We start from the raw sequence: 20151 nt of genomic DNA, 5'->3' as shown, positions 1-20151 counted from the left end.
ATATCTCAACTTAATAAATAATATTTACACAATATTATGTTCAAATAATCAAATATTATCATCATATGTTGGCAGTCTGTAAAATAGTCATTAATAGGGTTGTGAATATAGAAACATTTACAACAATGTTTTAAATATATTTGTGTATTTATTACAATATATATAATTTAAATTCACATAGACTTATAAATAAGGAGATTTGCTAAGTACAAATAAAATGATCTAAGTACTTTTACTTAAATTAAACATGTGATGCTTTTAAGTAACAGAAAAAAAAAAAGTAGAAACAATATTTTTATTAAAAATACAAAATAATACTAAAAGTTATAAAAAGGAACAGAAACATTATGAGGTAGAACCAACATTAATAACAAAAACTTTTTCTTAGAAAGACATCAGAGTGGTTAAATTAATTCTAAATTGACTTATTTTCTTTTAAAAAGCTTGGTTTATTGTTTTATTAATGTAACAGTATAAGTACAACGACATGGAGCTAAAAATAGCCATATGTTAAAAGAGCACCCTCATAAGATCCATTCTTAACTAAAACTAAAGGCAGTTTACAGATTCTCTCTTTTCTTAACAATTAATAATTTATTTAAATTTCTCTTCAAGCTTTCAATTTTCCTTACATATTCCTCCTTCAAAAGTAAAAACAACTAATATCTTTATACAGAGCAAATATAAATGAAAAATTTTGCTTAAGACACATTATTTGAAAGACAGTATCATCAAAGCAATTCTCAATTTAGTGATGTGGGATCGTTTGTACGAGCAACACAATAGGAATGCAGAGAGACACGAATGAGAGATTTGTTATCAAAATTGTTCTGATTTATGATGTACACACACATTGTTAAACCAAACCAGCATCATGAGCCATGCCATAGAAAATTGAGGATCTATTTTTCAAAAGAACATGTGGAGCATCAAACTCAACAACTACTCCACGATCTAATACCAAGACTCTGAAAAATATAAAATAAATAAATTAGAACATTAATTAACTCAAACTAGTAATCATTAAAATAAATAAAGATGCATGAACCCCAAACTAGTAAATGTATGACCCAAAAACTAAAATTTTGATTATATAAATAAAATTCACAAATATATTAAGAAGTTAATAAAATACTCTTTATATATATTGCTATTTTACATCTATACTAAAATAAAACTAAAAATATTAACTGTAATCATAAACAATAGACATTGTCAAAAAGCAATATAAGAAAATAATGAAAAATACATCTTATGGAAAATAGGATAAATATTAGTTAATTTCAATAATAAAACAAAAATATTATTGTTTTGGTGTGTCTAATATAATATGTATGGTTTGGATTTGAAAAGATTATAAATTTGCGTTGTAGTTTTTAATTATAAATCATTTAGATATAGAAATAAGTTCTATAATATAAAGGTTTATTATATGTATTAATTAGCAGTTTAATGCATTTAAAAAAAATAAAAACTTATTTAATCAATTTCTATGTTATTTAAACATTTTATAATTTAGGTATTTTAAATAATACAATTTTAAAGATTAAATTCTTAAGGTCATCGAAACAACGATCTTCTCAGTGAAACCTAGACATAACGGTCATAATTTGTTTGATAATATATGCCTACTCTCAGAGCTTATAAAACTTAATATTTTATGTATATGAAATAAATGGTTCGAGCTTTTTAAGACTCAAAGTATATCTCACACTTATTTTGAACATAAAATGGTAAACAAAATAGAGATAAAAATTGGAAATGACTTTAAATCGTTATATTATAGGGACACCATTATCTCCTCGTCAATACTATAACTACTTAGAGCCGTGTGAATAACTATAGGCCAACATGATGCAACCTACCAGCTAAAACATTAACTACGATCATCAGACAAATATCGTTTATTGATATATTTTTTATTTCTTGTAAATACTTCAATTCTACAAATGTAACAACCATGTCATATATTGTAATATCCATAAATGTATTATTTGAATTAATAAAGATTACAACAGAATTTTCTAATCCACTAAAAGCTAATGTCTTCTACAATCTTTTGATGGCCTATGAAAGCCCAGAGAGACCACTTAGCGTAATTTGATACTCCAAAGTGTGAATATACCCTTCTGGAATTCTACTTCCTTTCATCAGGAACGTAAGCGTATACCTTATGGAGTGGAGGAGTTATATTATTAAATAAAATAAATATTCAATGAAAAATGGTACCCCAATATATATATTTTATTGTAACTATATAGATATTTGATTAAATTTAAAACAGATGTAGGAAGAGATGGGATGTATTTGAAACTGGTAAGTGTAAGGGAGAGGTTAATCAAGGCTCTGAAAGGATTCCAGAAGTTAGAACCATGAGGTAGAAATTATCGTTTAAATGTCCTAAATACAGAGAGTAGGAGGGAATAGGACTAAAATAATAGTTTCCCGTAAATGAATGAACTTTTATCATAGAGTTTTAGAGCTAATGAAGATGAGCTATAATCTTTTCAACATTTGATTTCAGTTTATTAGCCGTTTGTCAAGATTAAGTTAATAATTTAAATAGAGATATTTCTGTTTCTTGTTTCCCTAATATCAAAGTAAATAAAACATTTATAAATATGCAAAACATTAAACCATTAACATCAAAGCATAATCTGATCTTACCTGTCAGAGTCCATAATAGTGTTTATCCTGTGCGCAATAGTGAGGACAGTGCATGATGAAAACTCACTTCGAATAGTTTTCTGTATAAGATCATCAGTTTCTAAATCAACAGCTGCTGTTGCTTCATCTAATATCAAAACCTTAGTTTTACGGAGAAGAGCACGGGCAAGGCAGATGAGCTGACGTTGACCGACGCTGAAAAACAAAAATTAAAGTATAAAAATATCATGGAAGAAAAATAAATTGTAAGTATTTTATTTAACATGAATTGAAAATAATGAGCAAATTACACAACTGAAATATCAATTAATTCTACTTATGATCAACTTCTAAGAAATTAATTTTAATTACAAGAAATTGGCCCTTTTGTCAATGACATTTATTTATTTTTTCTATTTCTAAACTAATACTACTTCAATAAATTTGCTCTTAACAGTTTTTTTTTTTGTAGTATAAGAAAAAATGTATAGAGTTAATTTTAAAATTATCTCAAATGCAAGACTATTGAATAAAATTCTCCTAGACCTCACCACTCCTACATCATTAATGTAAAGAAAAGTTTATTTAGACATTTGATTAAACTTATTTTTCTGGTTAAGAGAAATTAAATATTTTAAAACCTTGGCATTTAAACAGGTTTAACTGACCCAAAGATTCGACACTGATGCCACTAATTACTGTCTACACAGGTTTGTGTTCAATGACCCCAATCGAAACCCAAATTCTCAAGATCAGCCTGAACGCGAGATATGCTGTTAGTAATATTTTTGTTAATAATATATTTAAAACATTTAATATAAAGAAAGAAGTATAGTGTAATTATCAGACAAACTGAAAGAACAAAAAAAAAATAATTATTTTGAATTTTCACCTCAAGTTATCTCCTCCCTCAGAGACTTCATGCTGCAAACCAGCAGGAAGTCCTTTAGCAAAAGTTTTAAGATGAGCAAGCTCAAGTGCCCGCCAAACTTGTTCATCATTGAAATGAGAGAATGGATCCAAATTCATTCGTAATGTTCCAGAAAACAATACAGGATCCTGAAAGCATAGAATGAAAAAATGTTTTAATTTTTATGATATAATACACAAAAATATTTTTATTGTATCACAAGACAATATAAACAAATATAATTGTTTGAAAGTATCTTTAATAACATATAAATAGTAGAGGTGTTCAGAACTAAGAGTACACGAAATCAATGCAGGACATACATCTGCAAATAATTATAAAACTTAGTTTCTATCACATTTAAACGGAAATGTATTTTTGGCTGTTTGAAATCTTACTAATTAGGTTCATAATTTTAAAGTAACAAATTTTTTTTTTTGCTTATAAGTCCTAAATATTGGATTCTATTTAAAAAGCTAGAATAAAACAAATTAAGTGTGAAGTGAGTACCATAAAGTAATCATTTGGTTAAGTGGCATGGTAGTAAACCACCTCTTCTGGTTGTAATCTGACTTCAACAAATCATCTATTGGAATAAGAAATAATAACTGGCGCAGGTGGTTTATGACCATACCTTATTACTTTATGACACTCATTCAAGAAATAATTTAATATTTTATTATGGCTTTTCACTAGAAACCAACGTTTAGACCTTATAGGCTAAAAAACAAAAAAAGAACAAAAATTTCTTATTCGTTACTTGATCAAAATAATTGATGCTAAGTAACCATTTCAGGACCGGCAGAAATGCATTTCCATGTCAAGTTTGGATTCATAAGTAGTATTACCTCTAAGTTTGGGCGAAATATAAAAGGAATTTCATTTTTTGATTTATGATGGCTTACGGTTAGATACATACTACTTGATGGAATTAATATATTAACCTTAACATACTGATGATGAACAAATGATAACTCTTTTGATGCTGTTTAATTTCTTATGCCATAAATGTTTCGCTAGGATGTACTGTTTAGGAATTACAGGAAAAAAAAACTAATTCATTACTTTATTAAATTATTAAGTTTTAGAACTGCTAGAAATTCGTTTTTGGTGTTAAGTGTAATATAAATTAATTTTTAAAATTATTTGCAGACGTATGTTCTATGAGATGAATCTTATGCATCAGCCCCTGTACTATGGAGTGGATCAAGTTCAACAAAATTTGTTTATTGGTTATTAATACTTGTTAAAGTTTTATATTTTCAGAACCACAGTGAACCAACAACCTCCTATTGCTATGCTTCAACAGGAAGCAACAGTGTCTGAAATCCTCAAAGCCTATCATACAATGTCAAAGAATGAATCAAGCCAACTTGGCTATAGTTTTTTAATTTTTAAATTATAATCTGTATTTAAGTCAGCCTTCGTACTATAACAGTATTAAAAAAATAAATAAATAATCCTCTAAATCATATTAGGATTCAATTAGCATTAATAAATTTTAACTTTAATTATCTCTGAACTACAATTAATAGAACTGATCCACTTAAGCTCTAAATTTCTCTTTCATCAAGTAACAGTTGTATAAGTTCATTATGAATTTATTGATAATATAACTAGAACAATCCATAACTTATAAATTTTTATTTATTTTCAAAAATTATTTAAAAACATTCTTAAATAAAAGAATAAATAATATCATTAATTAGTGATATATGTATCAAAGCATTTTGATGATTATACTTTTAAAATTATTCTCTTAGCAATACAAACAATTAATAATGAATAACAATGACCTGAGGAATGATAGTAAGACGAGATCTCAAGGAGTGGAGACCCAGATTGGAAATGTCAATACCATCAATCATGATTTTTCCATCAGCTGATTCAATTATTCTGAATAAGCTCAGAGTTAAAGAAGATTTACCAGCTCCAGTCCGGCCGACGATTCCAACCTAATACACAGATTATTAATTTGTTTCGTAATGATAAGTAGATAATTCACAGTGGGCTATATATATGAGGAGAAGATGATTAGAGGTGAGATCAGTGAAGAAGACAAATAAGTAAAAACTTAATTATTAGTTCCAATGTTTCGGCCAGAATTTCAGGCCTTCATCAAGCCTAAGAACAAAAAGAAGATAACAGATAATATAGGTACATAAGTAGTATTAAAGAAAATGAATGGTGTAATACTATAAGGATATTGAAACTGTATATAATAAAATACAGGGAAAATAGTGTCTGAAAAAAAATTATTATAATAATATACAATATTTTTTTTTTTTCTGTTTTCATTCTTAATTTTAATACTTCTCTTTTCCCTGTATTTTATTATATACATTTTCAATATTCTTGTAATATTACACAATACATTGTCTTCAATACTACTTATCTATTATTATTATTACTAATTATCTCTTATCTTCTTATTTTATTTTTTTTTCTTTAATTCCATTGAATCATTTTGACTGTTATCTTGATAAATACCAAAAATTCTGGCTGAAACATTAGAACTAGTGAATAAGTTTTTACTTATTTGCGTTATCAATTAACCGCACCCCAATCATCTCATATTAATTTGTTTCATTATATTACCTATACTTTTTTTAAAAATTATAATTGCCTAAAAGGTCAAAAACTTTGAATAAAAGTACAATGTTTTTAATATACACATTTATTCTATTCTGGACCATTTCGGCAATGCTGCTGTATTCTCCTCTTCAGCAAAATATAATTCACTGTATTAAAAGTATATTGTACATCATAAGAATAAATGTTATAAACATTCTTCTTCTTTCTTATCCTCCTTAGGTGCCTTTCAGCGTGGAGGAGCCTCTAACCACTTGGTCCACACATCTCGGTCCATGGCAAGTATCTTCATCTGAGCCAGCGTTTTTTCTCTTTCCAGACCTAGTCGTTGGATATGTTCCATATAGCTCCTTCCAGGTCTGCCACGTGGTCTCCTACCTGTCGGCCTTGCCTCCATACATTTTATTGGCACTCTGTCTTCCCCCATTCTACAGATGTGTCCATACCATTGGAGCTGTCGGTGTTCAATCACTGATTTTACTGATGGGATCTGAAGCTCTTCCCTTATTCTTTCATTCCTTATCCTATCTCTCCTAGTTTTGCCCAATATTCTTCGTAAAAATCACATTTCAGCAGCCGTAATCCTGCTCATGTGCTTCTCTTGGGTCACCCAACTTTCACTGCCATATAATAGTTGGAAGATATATTACATTAAAGATATAGAGCTTGATATCCTTACCTACCACAATAGTATTGCATATCTGGTAATAAATACTATTCGATTTATTTATCCTATTGGACACTTCTTGGTCTATTTTGCCAGATTTATTGAAAATTGTTTCAAGGTAGGTAAAGGAATCCACTGTTTCCAATACTTCATTAATGCAAACTATTTGTACATTGCCCATGTCCACGTCATCTCTGGCAACAGTCATAACTTTGCTCTTGCAACTGTTAATACTTGTTCCTTTGCGGGCGAGTTCCTCTCACCATTCTATAATGGGCTGTTGCAATTTTTCCTTAGAGTCTGTCACCAGCACAATATCGTCTGCATATAGAAACGCCTGTACTTGTACCGTATTCATGTTCCATATACCGACTACAGTCCAAGCCATTCTTCTCCCGCATATTTTGTGGATTTCATCCATAAAGACAATAAATAATATTAGACTGAGGCTATCTCCTTGTTTAACACCTCTTTCCAGAGAAAATGGCTTTGACTCTCGGCCATTGATACGAACTATTCCTTTAGGGCTTTGATAGGTTGATTTAATCACTTCCAGTTCTGTGGGAATTCTTTTGGCTTTAAGTGCCCTCCAGATTTCATATCGGGGCACTGAATTAGGTCCAAAAAAGCTATATAATTCATTGCTCTGATTTCTATCCCACACCTTTTCTACGATAGTTCTGGGAGCGAATATGTGATTCTGGGTTTGTCTTCCACGTCGGAATCCAGCCAGGTGTTCTTCTAGTCTCTATCAATGCCCATAACCTGCTTCCTAAAATTGTGGTATTCAGTTTGTACATTACTTGAGATAAGCATATTGGTCTATAGTTACCACATTCTGTTGTACTATCTTTCTTATGAATTAGCACTATGATATTATATTCCCAGTTGTTCGGAATAACCTTACTGTCCCATGTCTTTTGAAAAAGTGCTTGCAGTGATTTTTTTCATTTTATTACCTCTGTATTTGATAAATTCTGGAAAAATTCCATCTCCGCCTGGTGCTGTACCTAGCTTCAAACGATCTATAGCCCTTTCTATATCTTCCTCCTATATCGTATCATATCCTTCTCCTTCCTCCTGAGTGTTCGCTAACTCTTCTTCAAGTATGTGGTCAGAGAACTGCAAAGAATAGTATTGTCATTGTCTTCATCTATCCAAGACGTTTTCTGGGCCTGAGATCATATGCCTCCTTTCATCTTTTATGTTTCTGATCTCTTTGGAAGTTTTACTCTTAAATGCTTTTACTTTTTTTTCCAAAAGATCTTTATATTCTCTCTGTAATCCTTGTCAAGGCATTTTCTGAATTCTTCCCATGACTTTTTCTTGGCCTCTCTTACAATACGTTTAGTTGTTATAAACATTAAAATTTATTATTATACTGATAATTGTAGCATATTAATAAGTAAAATATAATTTTAAAATACTGTTTTATTGAATAATTGTTTTCTCCATTCATTACCAGAAATGAAACTAGTAAATTGCATAAAATTGTAAATGTACTGTTTTCAAAACAAACACTGATATATACTATTACTATGCAGAAGAGGAGGGTACAGGATCACTGAAATGTCCAAGAAGAGAATAGATATATGTATTAAAAAAATTGTTTTTTCCCCTACTTTTTTGACCTTCAGGAAATCATAATTTTCACAAATTATTAGTTAATATTTAGGAAATAATGAAAAAATAAAACTAATGAGTATTGTACAAAATAAATCCTAAGGAGCTAATGACTCTCTCACAAAAAGTATTATCATGAGTAAATCAGTATTATCATTAAGTAAATAAATCATAAAAATATTTCCACACCATGACAAGTAAGTCTGAGGAACCTATAGCGATATTTATTTGTCTAACACTTCCCTGTTTCAAACTAATGAATTTTTTTATGCTGCATATTCCAATTCTATAAAAATGAATAAATAAATAAGTATTAAATGCATATATATTGAATGTATGATATGATATAAAATATCTGGCAAAGTTCACGCACTACACAACACAACTTTCGCTCACCACTCTACTTTGAGATGAAATTGGTCTCAAATGTTTCAAAACATCTATTTGTTTATTATTTAGGGTGACAAAATATTTCATTAAGAGAAAGTGAAAGTAAATTTTTAATTTTTCTGTTGCTATAAAAATTTATATTTTTGGGTTACTCGAGATGGGAATAACGAATAGCAACTTAGTTCCTACAAAGAATACAATAATTAAACAAAAGATAGTGAAGTGCACATATTTTGGAGATGAGGAGGGATTGAGTGGCCTTAGCTTTTTTATATTTTCCAAGCTCAGAACTCCTGCCTCCATTTTTCCTTTAAATATTCAACAAATTCTAAATATTGTAAGTAAACCATTGTTTACTACTGCTAACAATGAGTACTGGTTATTTATTTCAAATAAACAAAATTAAAGATACTTTAGAGGAAGATTTGGTTAAGTGGCACTTCCGGTAAGTTGGTTTTATTGAAAAAATTATTGTAACATCACAGAGATGTACCAGTCTTAAATATGTATTTTCAGTTTCGCATGACTTTTCATTTTTTATCTATGCTGTTCATAAACACCATTTTGAGAGACTAGGTTATTTGGACTCAAGGGACTTTAAAACATGTATTTCTGTCGAAAACTTGAATTTAAAAGTTAAAAAAAGTTTAATATAATTTTAGCTAACTCACTTAAGAAAGAAAGAAGAGTGAATAATTCCAATCATCATAAATAAACTTGAAACACTGAAAATGACTGATATTATATATGATTTATTTTGGAAGCAAGTAGTAGGGCTATGAGAGCTATCAAAGAGTTAATTAATCATTTCCACAAAACCTAATTAAGACACCTCTATCAAACAGAGTTCGTGGCATGGCAAAAGATCAAAGTAAATTTAATTAACAATGATTCATATGAATTAAAGAAAACTTTATTAACTTATTTATTAATTAAGACAATTAAACCAAAAGGGAAATAAAAATCACTTAATACCATTATTACAAGTATTCCTCATTATTCTTTGAAAAACCTGTTACCTTTTCACCACCAGATATTTCAAATTTCAGTCCTTTAAGAACCAAATCAAGTCCTTCCCTGTATCGAACTTTGAAGTCGACAAATTCAACTTTTCCTGTGTCAGGCCATTCTGATCCTACTAAGCTAGGAGTGATTTCCCAAGGTGCTTCCTAGAACAAATACAATAAACTTTGGATTTACATACGTTATTTCTCTAAAAGAAATATTTCTAAACTTAATAATAATGATTCTGTTTTTACTTTTAAACAGAAATATCTTTAATTGACAATGACTTTAGTTCATGGGTGGGTAATTGTTTTTCGCTAGCAGACCACTCTGTGGAAATGGAGGTTAGTGGAGGGTTGCACCTTTAATGTGGTCGCATTCATTAGTTAATTTAGTATTTCAGAAAAGAAAAAAATTTACTTAAAAATAAATAATTATAAATTAAATAAAATAGTGACAGTTTAATTAAATTTAATTATTAAACTTATTTTATATCATTTATAGCTGCCAGAACATTTAATTTTAGAATAAGTTATGTCAAGTTATGAGACAAATGTACCCTATAAGACATATAAACAATTCTTTTGAAATCAAGACTGAGATTGTTAATTGAGATTCTCATCACAGTCTGAAAGTTAACATGTGTCGAAGAGCATCTATATTTATTCTTATAGATCTTCAAGCTCTGCTCTACCATCTAGTCTAAGTTTGTTATATTTAACAAAGTTGTAAGCAATTATGGATATTGCAAAATAAGCTCAGTAAATTATGTTTTTTGCTCCTTCAGCATTTTCTCAAACTCTACTGCTTTTATTTTGAGTTCTTTCTTGGCCCGATGAAAGATGATTAAAAACATTTTGATGTTAAATCGTAAACGCTTGTGGATATAAAATAATAAACTTTTGTTATTATTATGCAGTATTCAGTTTTGTTTTCATAATAAATATTAATTCATATTTTATTAGTATAACTGAAAAAAAAATAAAACAGATGAGATATTGAACGGGAGGAGCCCTGCAGGATTATTCTGCCCCAGGCCCAGCCAGGCTCAGCTGACAGAGCCTCTGCTCCCCTAGGAAAGTTTGCATTTGAATTTGTAGTGTTATTTCAGATTGTAATCCATAGAAACTAAAATCATTTCATGGCATAATAAACAAACAGACTGTAATACAAAAAAAAAATTCACTAATTCATTCTTCATTTAACAAACAGTATTCTTTATTTTGTTTTGTTAGAGAGGATTTACTAAATTTGGAAATCTATGCATTCGTAGTTGCAAAGAAAAAATTGAAATCACAACAGTACTATTGATTGTGTTTACACTTCACATAAGAATTTAAAAGTACTAGGTACTGTAGCATGTTAAGTATGTGTGGCCACCTTATTGGAAAATACAAGACGATTCTTTAATCACCAATGATAAGAAATCTAGTTTCAAAGCAGATTGTTTTGACTGGCTAGGAGGGCCACCAAAAAAACTCTTGTCAGCTTAATACATGTCCACCCCTGCACCCCTGCTATAGTTTATAAATACAAATAAAAACATTGGTTAATAAACAATGAAATAAAATCTTATGCAAAATGATTCCTAAATTAATTTTTAAAAATTCATTCATTAAACATGTAGATTTGTATTTTTGTTATTAGCTGAGCCTGCAATGCTTTGCTATTGCTAGATATGAGTATGTACTATACAGAGATTGATTGGATCCATTTGAAAGTTTGATATCAATATAGTTAAAATTAAACATTTGAATGACTGGAGGAAATTTCTTGCACTCATTTAGTTTATATTTTAATTGACATTGATCAAATTATTTTGAACAAATCTTTATCCGTTATAACAACTAAATTCAACAGATGCAAAATTAAATTATTCAGATAAAATAGCAATAAATTCTTAGACTAATCAATGAAGCCAAAATAGAAGAAATTCAATAATTAATTCAAAACAGACGATCACATTTAAAATTACCTGGGGTGTATCGGCATATTCCTTAATCCTTTCTACTGCGACGATATTAGTTTCAACATCTGCAGTCATTCTGACCAACCAATTTAATGTTTGTGTAATCTACAAATAAAAAAAAAAAAATGAACAATCTCAAAGATTAGATAAAAATGCTTCTACAAATAAAATTTAATAAAATCAATTTACTTGTAAAGAATAACTGACAGAAAGACCAACAAGACCAGGTGTTAGAGAGTCTCTACCAAATACCGCAAACAAGGCAGAGAAAAAAATGATTAAATTACCAACCATTTCAAGTCGCACAGCAAGCCACCTTAAAAAATTACATTTCATATAATAAAATAAAAAAAAAAATATTAACCAAAAATAATTGAAATTTAGACCTTACCTATTTGCAATGATACCGGGATAAGTACACACTTGATTAGAATCCACTTTCTCTTCTGATTCCCTGATAAATCTTTCCTGAGCACTATAAGCTCTGATGAGAGAAGCTCCTGTAAATATAAAAATAATGTTTTAACACTTTTAAGAACTATAATAATAGAATAATTTAAAAAAAAACCCTCATAATCATTAAGAATGAACTAAAAAATTTTAATATCAAAATTGGAATTGACAGGTGTAGAAAGGATATGAAAATGGGAAAGCTAGGAGAGTGGTGTATCGAGGTTCGTAAGGAGTTCTAGAAGTTGGAAGTATAAGCTAAAATGAGATGTCTCAATGTTGCTGAATGTTAATTAGATCACTGGTTTCCACCCCTAAGAATTCTACGATCCACTAAGATATTCAACCATACACGACCTGACGCCACTCCCTCAGGAATATTAAAAAAAAAAAAATCCAGTTGCTCAAAAGTGATTTGGAAGCACTTTTATAGATCACTTACCTGTTAGAACCTTTAAAATAAAAATAAAACATCAGAAAAAGTAAACAATAAAACAGATCTAACAATGATTCCTTACAAACTATATGTTTCTAATCCCTCCTGCATCCCATCCCAAGGCTCTTGTGGCCCACATCCAGTTGGAAATCACTGAGTTAAATAGAATCCATATGGATGGCATCTGGAATTACGGAAATTCACTGATAATTTCAAATTTACTGCTTTGATGACAAAACTAGGCAGTCGCGAGGAGAGTAAATTGTAAAGGAAAGAGAAGATTGAGTTTAACTTTAAGTATATTTATGTTTATTATTCTAAAATATTTTTGAGAATGAAAGAGACATAAAATTAAATGAATTATAGGACCAATAAATGAATTTTACCTGAAACACTTTCACCAAAGTGAGAATAAATCGGTGATCTAGAAACAGATTCCAATCTTTTCAACTGCCGAGAAGTAGCGACATAGAATCTCTGAAAATTATAATAAAAACATATCGATTACCAATAATAATTAAATATCAATATTGATAATTATTATAATGGATAATTATAATAATTATCAATATTGATAATTATTATAATGGATAATTATAATAATATTGATATTATTATAATCAAAGAAAAAGAAAATATTATTATGCTTAATCTCAAATCTGAGGACTAGCCACCCCTTACCAAAAATTAAACAGTTCCTTTACACACTATAACTAATAAAATACCTGGGATTTATTTTGTTCTGGTTTTTCAACACTCACACGTCTTCATGATGAAGGATTTTTTCCTGAAATTCTTTATTCTTTCAATACTAACTACAACTCTTAACTAACTTCCGCAAATCCCTAAAGTTTCTTTGAAAACAGTTCAGTAGTCTAGAATAATGAGATTAATGAGTGGTCTTAGGACAAAGAAGTGGCAACAATAGAACCTTTTTTAAAGAAAACATTTTAAGAATAAGAAGCTCTAAAACTGAAAGAGGAACAAGCCACTACTCTATATTATATAACAGACAGTGATAAATAAGCATCACTGAGGTATAGTCTTCTGGGCTCCGATAGAATCCTAGAATGTAAGGCTTCCTCCATCATGAAGCAAGGCTTCCATCCCTTTTAAATTTTATTAGAAAACAAAAAAGGTTCGACAGGGAGGAATAATAGTTATTTTATATGAATTATTTCATTGGTATTTCTTGGGGTTGGCATAAAAGACTAATAACCCCACTTGCCGAATACATTCCCCAACATTAGTATCAGTATCAGAATATCATTTAAAGTAGAGTATATTTGCTAAAATGTGGGTCCTAACAGAGCTGTTTATGTCCAGCAGTTCCCGAGACACTATACTTTAAAAAGTAACATTTCATAACAAAATATTGAAAAATCAGTAGTCAATGAATTTATCTATATTTTAGATATATAGATGTCTATCAGCACTCAAATCAAAGCTACTTTAATGTACTATAAATTAGTTTATGACGTTTATCTTCTTAGGAGTAGTAATTTTCATGATATTTGCCAAAATAAATTCACATAATGTTGATTTTTAGTTGTTCTGTTAAAACTTTTGGTTTCTGAAAAATTATATCTCAGGAATCATTAGACGTACAGATTTCTATTAGCACTCAAATTAAAACTAGCTAAACTTACTATAAAGTAGTTTATAATTAGTATTTATGTAGGAGTTGTAGTTTCCATGAAATATATATGCCATGGTTTTAAGGATGTGGAGGTCCAAATGAAAAACGAGTAAACATTTTATGTTTTTTTGGAATTGATAAAAAAATCAGGGGGCATACGTCTTTAATATGGGCGTTGATGACCTTAGGGTTTTATCCCCTAAAGCCCCAGCCAACAACAACTTCAATATTTACTTCTTAATAACTTTACTATATCCCTTGTGTAGGCTAGGTAAAAACTGAACCATTTACTGAAAGGAAATAACACACATTTCTTTTTTTTTTACTTAACAGAACTCAAAAATAAATTTTATGAATCTTCGGATACAATAATAACATGCTGTGACTCCTTTACTTAGTTCTGTGTTGCCCTATTCTCACCCCCACATGGCAGAAACTCACTTCATTTTACAGTATAAAGTAAAAAAAAAAAAATAAAACAACAGAAATTTATAAACAACACCATAATGCATAGTTATATCTATCTGATTAAATGTATTGTATTTCCTACTCTGTTTTACTACAGAAGGTAAGCTGATTTGTGATCTGCATGAAAATTAATTTACTCGATAGATAATTATACACATGCAAATGATTATCACAACTTCGTAAATACCAATTTGCGACAATAAAAAAAAATATATATAGCGAAAGTATAAAACTAAATAATTATAAAATATTTACCTGTATAAAGTAGTATAGAAATCCAATAGGTATAATAACAGCAATGAATATGGGAGTAGAATAGCTTATGACGAACAGTGTTCCTATAACCTGAATGGTAAAAAAATACAGTAATCCATTTAAGGCCATAAAATTAATTTATTTTATTTTTCTGACAAAATAAAAATGGCATAAACTGCTTTTACATTTTAAAAAAGATAGTCTTTGTAAAAATTAAAATACTAATCTGTTATTTGGCAAAAAAATAAAAGCTAGAATTTCAATTTTTATAAATTGGTTATAGAGAAAATGTTTAATAGCAGTAATTTTTGCCTTTAATTTCATATCTCGGTGTTTATTTAAAAACAAAGAACACTGTCAAGGATCTTAAAAGATTTATTTATTTATCTATTTTTATAGCATTTTCAGGTTCATTTTGTAATACATTCAGGGAAAAAGAAGTATATAATCAATTACAGTTTATCTTTTATTATTCGATGCATTATTACTAATAATGGTATTGAATTAATACCATAACTTCATACAATACAACCATTATCATCATTGTCCTTCTTTTTTGAGGGCAATAATCTTATTTTAGTAATTTTATTCTAAAAAGGAGAGTTTCAATAATCTCTGTTTTCAAGATCTTATAAAATAAATACAATGATTATTTAATTTGAATAAAAATGAGAGCATTTTCATTTTAAAATATATATTACCATATTAAGAAGAACACTACCAATTGACTGATCAAATAACTAGGCATGTGTTTATTAATTAACAATATTTTTATTTTCATGATTTTTAAAAAAATTAATTTTTCAATATGCATAACATAAGCCATAGTTTGCTCTTATCTTTTCGAATTTTTTTAAAATTTTTAGTTATTTCCAATATTTTTTTGTTTCTCTAATAATTACAGTGTTTCAAGGTTAGGGTATCCTGATTGAAATTATGAATTAAGGATCTTAAAACAAGAAAAAAAACCCTTATGAAGTCCATTAACACTTAGTTAAAGAGATATTAGTATATAAATATTTTCACTATTTTATTAATGACATTCAAACATTAACATTAATATTAAAGAATGTTTAAAGTAAGTGATTACCATGGGCATTGAGACAGGCTTGGCATTTTTCTCACACAATAGCAGTGGCCGAACCACACATGATATGTATAATTGTTTCAGTTATCCTTCTCTTCATGAAGATTAAGATGATTGACTTTTTACTTAATGTCACCCTAAACAAATGAATTTTTAGGTGTCACATCCGGGGAGCTTCTGAAGAACACACATCCAGTGCAGTTCGGCCACTGCTGCTGTGGAAGAAAGATTCCGAACCTGTCTTAATACTAAGTTAATTACTTTGATCACCATTTAATATGGATGTTAATATTTATACTTTATTAATGAAGTAATTGGAAAAGATATTAATTATAACCTAAATAATTCATAAAAATGAAAATTTGTAGATATGAATATCTCTTAATTAAACAAAGACGTTGGACCTATCAATCAAATCTTTCTTGTTTTGATTTAGGGCTAAGTTTCATATAGACCTAATTTATATTTACAGTTTGGACTCTTAACCATGAAACACCCTATAATACACCCTGTAATTTACTATACTTGTTATAATAATTTTGATGAATACGTACTACGGTTATTGAAGTATAGAATAACATTTTGAATACCCACTTGTAAATTATAATAAATTATATAGTTATTTTTCACCAAATTACCAAATAAACCTAAAGATAAAATAAAAAAGTAAATATTGAAAAGTGACAAAACTGTTTCGTTTACTTCATATAAATCCAAACTACTGAGAGGAAAAAATACTGTAAAAGTTTAAATTCAACTTTTATTTAATTAAAAATATATTATTAAAATGTAATAATTAATTATAAAACATTACCAATATATAACAAGTTAATAGGTTATATGGAAAAATAAAATATTCAATTACAGCTACTCAGATTATGCCATTTTTATAATTAAGCTTCATAAGATCATTATGAATACAAAATAAATAGGTTCATAAAAACCAGAGACAGTGATTCTCGCTCAGATGAATTTCAAAGACATTTAAAACTAGCTTGCATCATATTTACACTTGATCAAACTTACATTCATAAACATTTAAGAAACAAACAATATAAATGCAAAATCACACAGTTTTGATACAAAACAGTATTCTTTCAGGCATTTTCTCTGATATATAAAATTAATATATACAAACCAATGTAATCATAATACACTAATGATTTTGTTAGAAATAAGTGCTAATAACACCCGAAAAAAGCTAATGACAGACCATCTTTGAGGACAGAGGCCATGACCAACATCACTTAAAAACTGAAAAACTGGTTGAAGTCACTCTGATTTTTTTTTTTAAGGGGTTAAAGAATCTATTATGATTTGTAAACAGGGTATACCCAGTTTTGTTACCAGGGTAACAGCATAACCTGAGGAAAGAATTATAATTTTTGAAAAAAAAATTATTATCTAACCTATGTAAAATGAAAAATATAAATTTGGGTCAGTACTTTGTAAGGAAGTACAGTTACTAGACCAACAGTTGTGCTAAAATGCTTTTGGTCAAAAACCAAGCTCAACCGCCAGATTTTTCCTCCGAAAAGAATAGGAATTATAAGTAGGTCTATAAAATGAACAAAATGGTTAATTGTAAGTGGGAATAGAGTATAATTACATATTAAAAAAAAAAAAGTTTCTGACTGATTACCAAATTGTCTCGATCTGAGATAATTGAGGAAGTAAAGTAAATTTAAAAGAAAATAAAGTCGATTTAATGCCTAGTAAAATTTGCCAAGCATAATGCTGTTTATATTTAATTTAATAAGATATTGAAATGTAAAGTAAATGTGGTATACAAAATTTAAGAGAGAAGCATTTAACTACAAAAAGAAAAAAGTAAATAAATAACAGTAAACAAACATTAAGAGAACTTAAAACAATGATTATTTTTCCATAGGCAATCAGTCAACAAATAAGAAGATTCTGGTTCATATATTGTGACTGCCAATATTTTGAAATGATTATGTGGGTTGTATAAAAAAATACGAGAAAAAAAATAAATGAACAAACTAGAGTAGATGCATCAGCAGGGGACACTCGAGATTTATAATATTAAAAAAAAATTAAAATCTGTACGGTTACAACCCATGAAGGGCCAGGGGTTCAGTACTTTGTAAGGAAGTACTGTTACTAAACCAACAGTTGTACAAGGAGGTGATTTGGTCAGAATCACGCTCGACCGGCAGATTTTTATCCAATTAAGGGTACCCAATTTAAGAGGCTGGGTGGACCCCAGGAAGGCTCCAGAACCCACAGGAGTTGAGTCACGGCTACAAAAATTGTCTGCCCAGTCGTATTCGAACTCGGGTCCTTAGTTAGTAACCACGCACTTTTCCTCCGTGGCTACTGTGCTACCGATTTATAATATAAAAGTTTAAATATGCAGCACTTAAAACAGTCACTAGTACCGATTTTCTTTTTTAAAAATCTTTGCAATCAAGGCAATCTTTGAATGATTATATTATAATCAAACCCTCCACGGTAGCCTTACTTATCTGACTTTTCAAACAGACAATTACAGCGAGTAGGCTGGTCGATGTACGACATGTTACAATCTCACAAGAGGAGATCATAACACTAAAAAAAAGGCAATCCTTCCCCGCTAAACCCCCACCCCCGGAGAGCGACAGCCCTATATCACTTTTGAAATATTAGCTTAAAACGAGAAGGAGAGACTTTCAGATAGTTTAATCGAGCAAAATATTTAAAAAGTGCCTAAAATTGAAAAACGCCATCAAACCCTCCACTCCCCCCTCCATGGTAGATTTAATTATACATTAACAGTAAATTCTGCAGGTGTGCATGGTATTCATAATGATATAAGATGTAAGTTTTTAGTGTTTTATGGCCCTATTTTTCAATTTAGTTTGTATACTTCTTGTTTTGAATCATCCTTTAAATATGAGGAGAGGGGGTGTGGTCAGTAATGAAACACAAATAAGTAAAACTTCTTCAATTGTCTGAACAAATAAATTTTGCTTATTTATGTATCAATACTGACTCTTTTCTTCACATATTGAATCTACTAATAAACACCTCATCCTTTCGATACTTATCACTAGATGTGGTAATTATTCTTTTGCCTGCAGAAGTTATAATTCTAAGTTTTGATGTCTACAGTTGGTACATGTGAGATTAATTCTGTTTGAAAATAATAATCATTTATCTTTAATAAAATCTAAGGTAAATTAGCTTTGAGGGAAGATTACCTAACTAAAAAAAATATTAAAAAGAAAACTACGAGTGAACTAACATAATTTTAACAACATTAAAAAAGAATAAAAATATTGGTTAAAGTGCCTACTACTAGTGCATCTACTCTAATTACAAGAATAATAAGGAAGTTGGAAATGACACAATTATAGATGAAAATCAATAATATAATAGAATAATTGTTGAAAAAATAATTTGAAATCATTAATTGAAAGTTATTGATACATATCACTCAATATATATACATTTCAACTCATGTTTAAGACCTTCTTCAGGACTACAAAGAACAATGAAATGTATTTATTACTATAAACTTGTTTAGGAATAAATTTCATCTACAGATGGTTGAAGACAATTTTGCGTTGTGGCAAATCCTTGAAATACAAAAAATTAAAAAAAAAAAAAAAGAAAAGCCCAAAGAGAGCAGTAAGGATACCAGTCAAGAATGATAAAAAAAAATATAATAAATAAATATAAAACAGAACAATAAAGTCAATTTTTCATGATTAGGAAAAAATTCATCTTAAGAATAAGATGTTTGTTAATTTTTAAATAATAACAATATACATATTTGCTGTGATATTTAATATAAATTTATAAGTTTTGTTCAAAAGTTAATAAATTGGAAAGATTTATAACTTCTTTCAGTGGGAAAAAAATTTAAAAAGATGCCCTAAATCCTGTATACGAAGTGAAATATAAAAAAATAGTCTATTAATTATCATACATTCTCTATCTTTGGTAGTTGAAGGGAACATTTAATAGTTTATTAATTATCATACATTCTCTATCTTTGGTAGTTGAAGG

The 20151-nt window shown here is 28.9% G+C and overlaps 1 protein-coding gene across 4 annotated transcripts in view; it reads right to left on the bottom strand.

The window, feature by feature from the left end:
* Window positions 1-269: 269 nt before the first annotated feature.
* MRP (Multidrug-Resistance like Protein 1) overlaps window positions 270-20151 on the bottom strand; it is a 66442-nt gene continuing 46560 nt past the window's right edge. For all 4 annotated transcript variants that reach the window (XM_014420939.2, XM_014420935.2, XM_014420937.2 and 1 more), the window contains exons 22-31: window positions 15051-15140; window positions 13075-13165; window positions 12194-12302; window positions 11992-12118; window positions 11809-11907; window positions 9848-9997; window positions 5353-5511; window positions 3539-3705; window positions 2668-2862; window positions 270-968 (exon numbers count right to left, since the gene is read on the bottom strand). In XM_014420939.2, coding sequence (XP_014276425.1) covers window positions 857-968; window positions 2668-2862; window positions 3539-3705; window positions 5353-5511; window positions 9848-9997; window positions 11809-11907; window positions 11992-12118; window positions 12194-12302; window positions 13075-13165; window positions 15051-15140 — 1299 coding nt within the window. In that variant the 3' untranslated portion in view covers window positions 270-856. The remainder of the gene's footprint in view (window positions 969-2667; window positions 2863-3538; window positions 3706-5352; window positions 5512-9847; window positions 9998-11808; window positions 11908-11991; window positions 12119-12193; window positions 12303-13074; window positions 13166-15050; window positions 15141-20151) is intronic.

The sequence above is a fragment of the Halyomorpha halys genome, unplaced genomic scaffold, assembly GCF_000696795.3.
Source record: "Halyomorpha halys isolate HHAL.00 unplaced genomic scaffold, Hhal_1.1 Scaffold299.1, whole genome shotgun sequence".
Taxonomy (NCBI): Eukaryota; Metazoa; Arthropoda; class Insecta; order Hemiptera; family Pentatomidae; genus Halyomorpha; species Halyomorpha halys.
The sequence above is the reverse complement of the archived record's forward strand: the minus strand, read 5'-3'. Positions and strand labels throughout refer to the sequence as shown.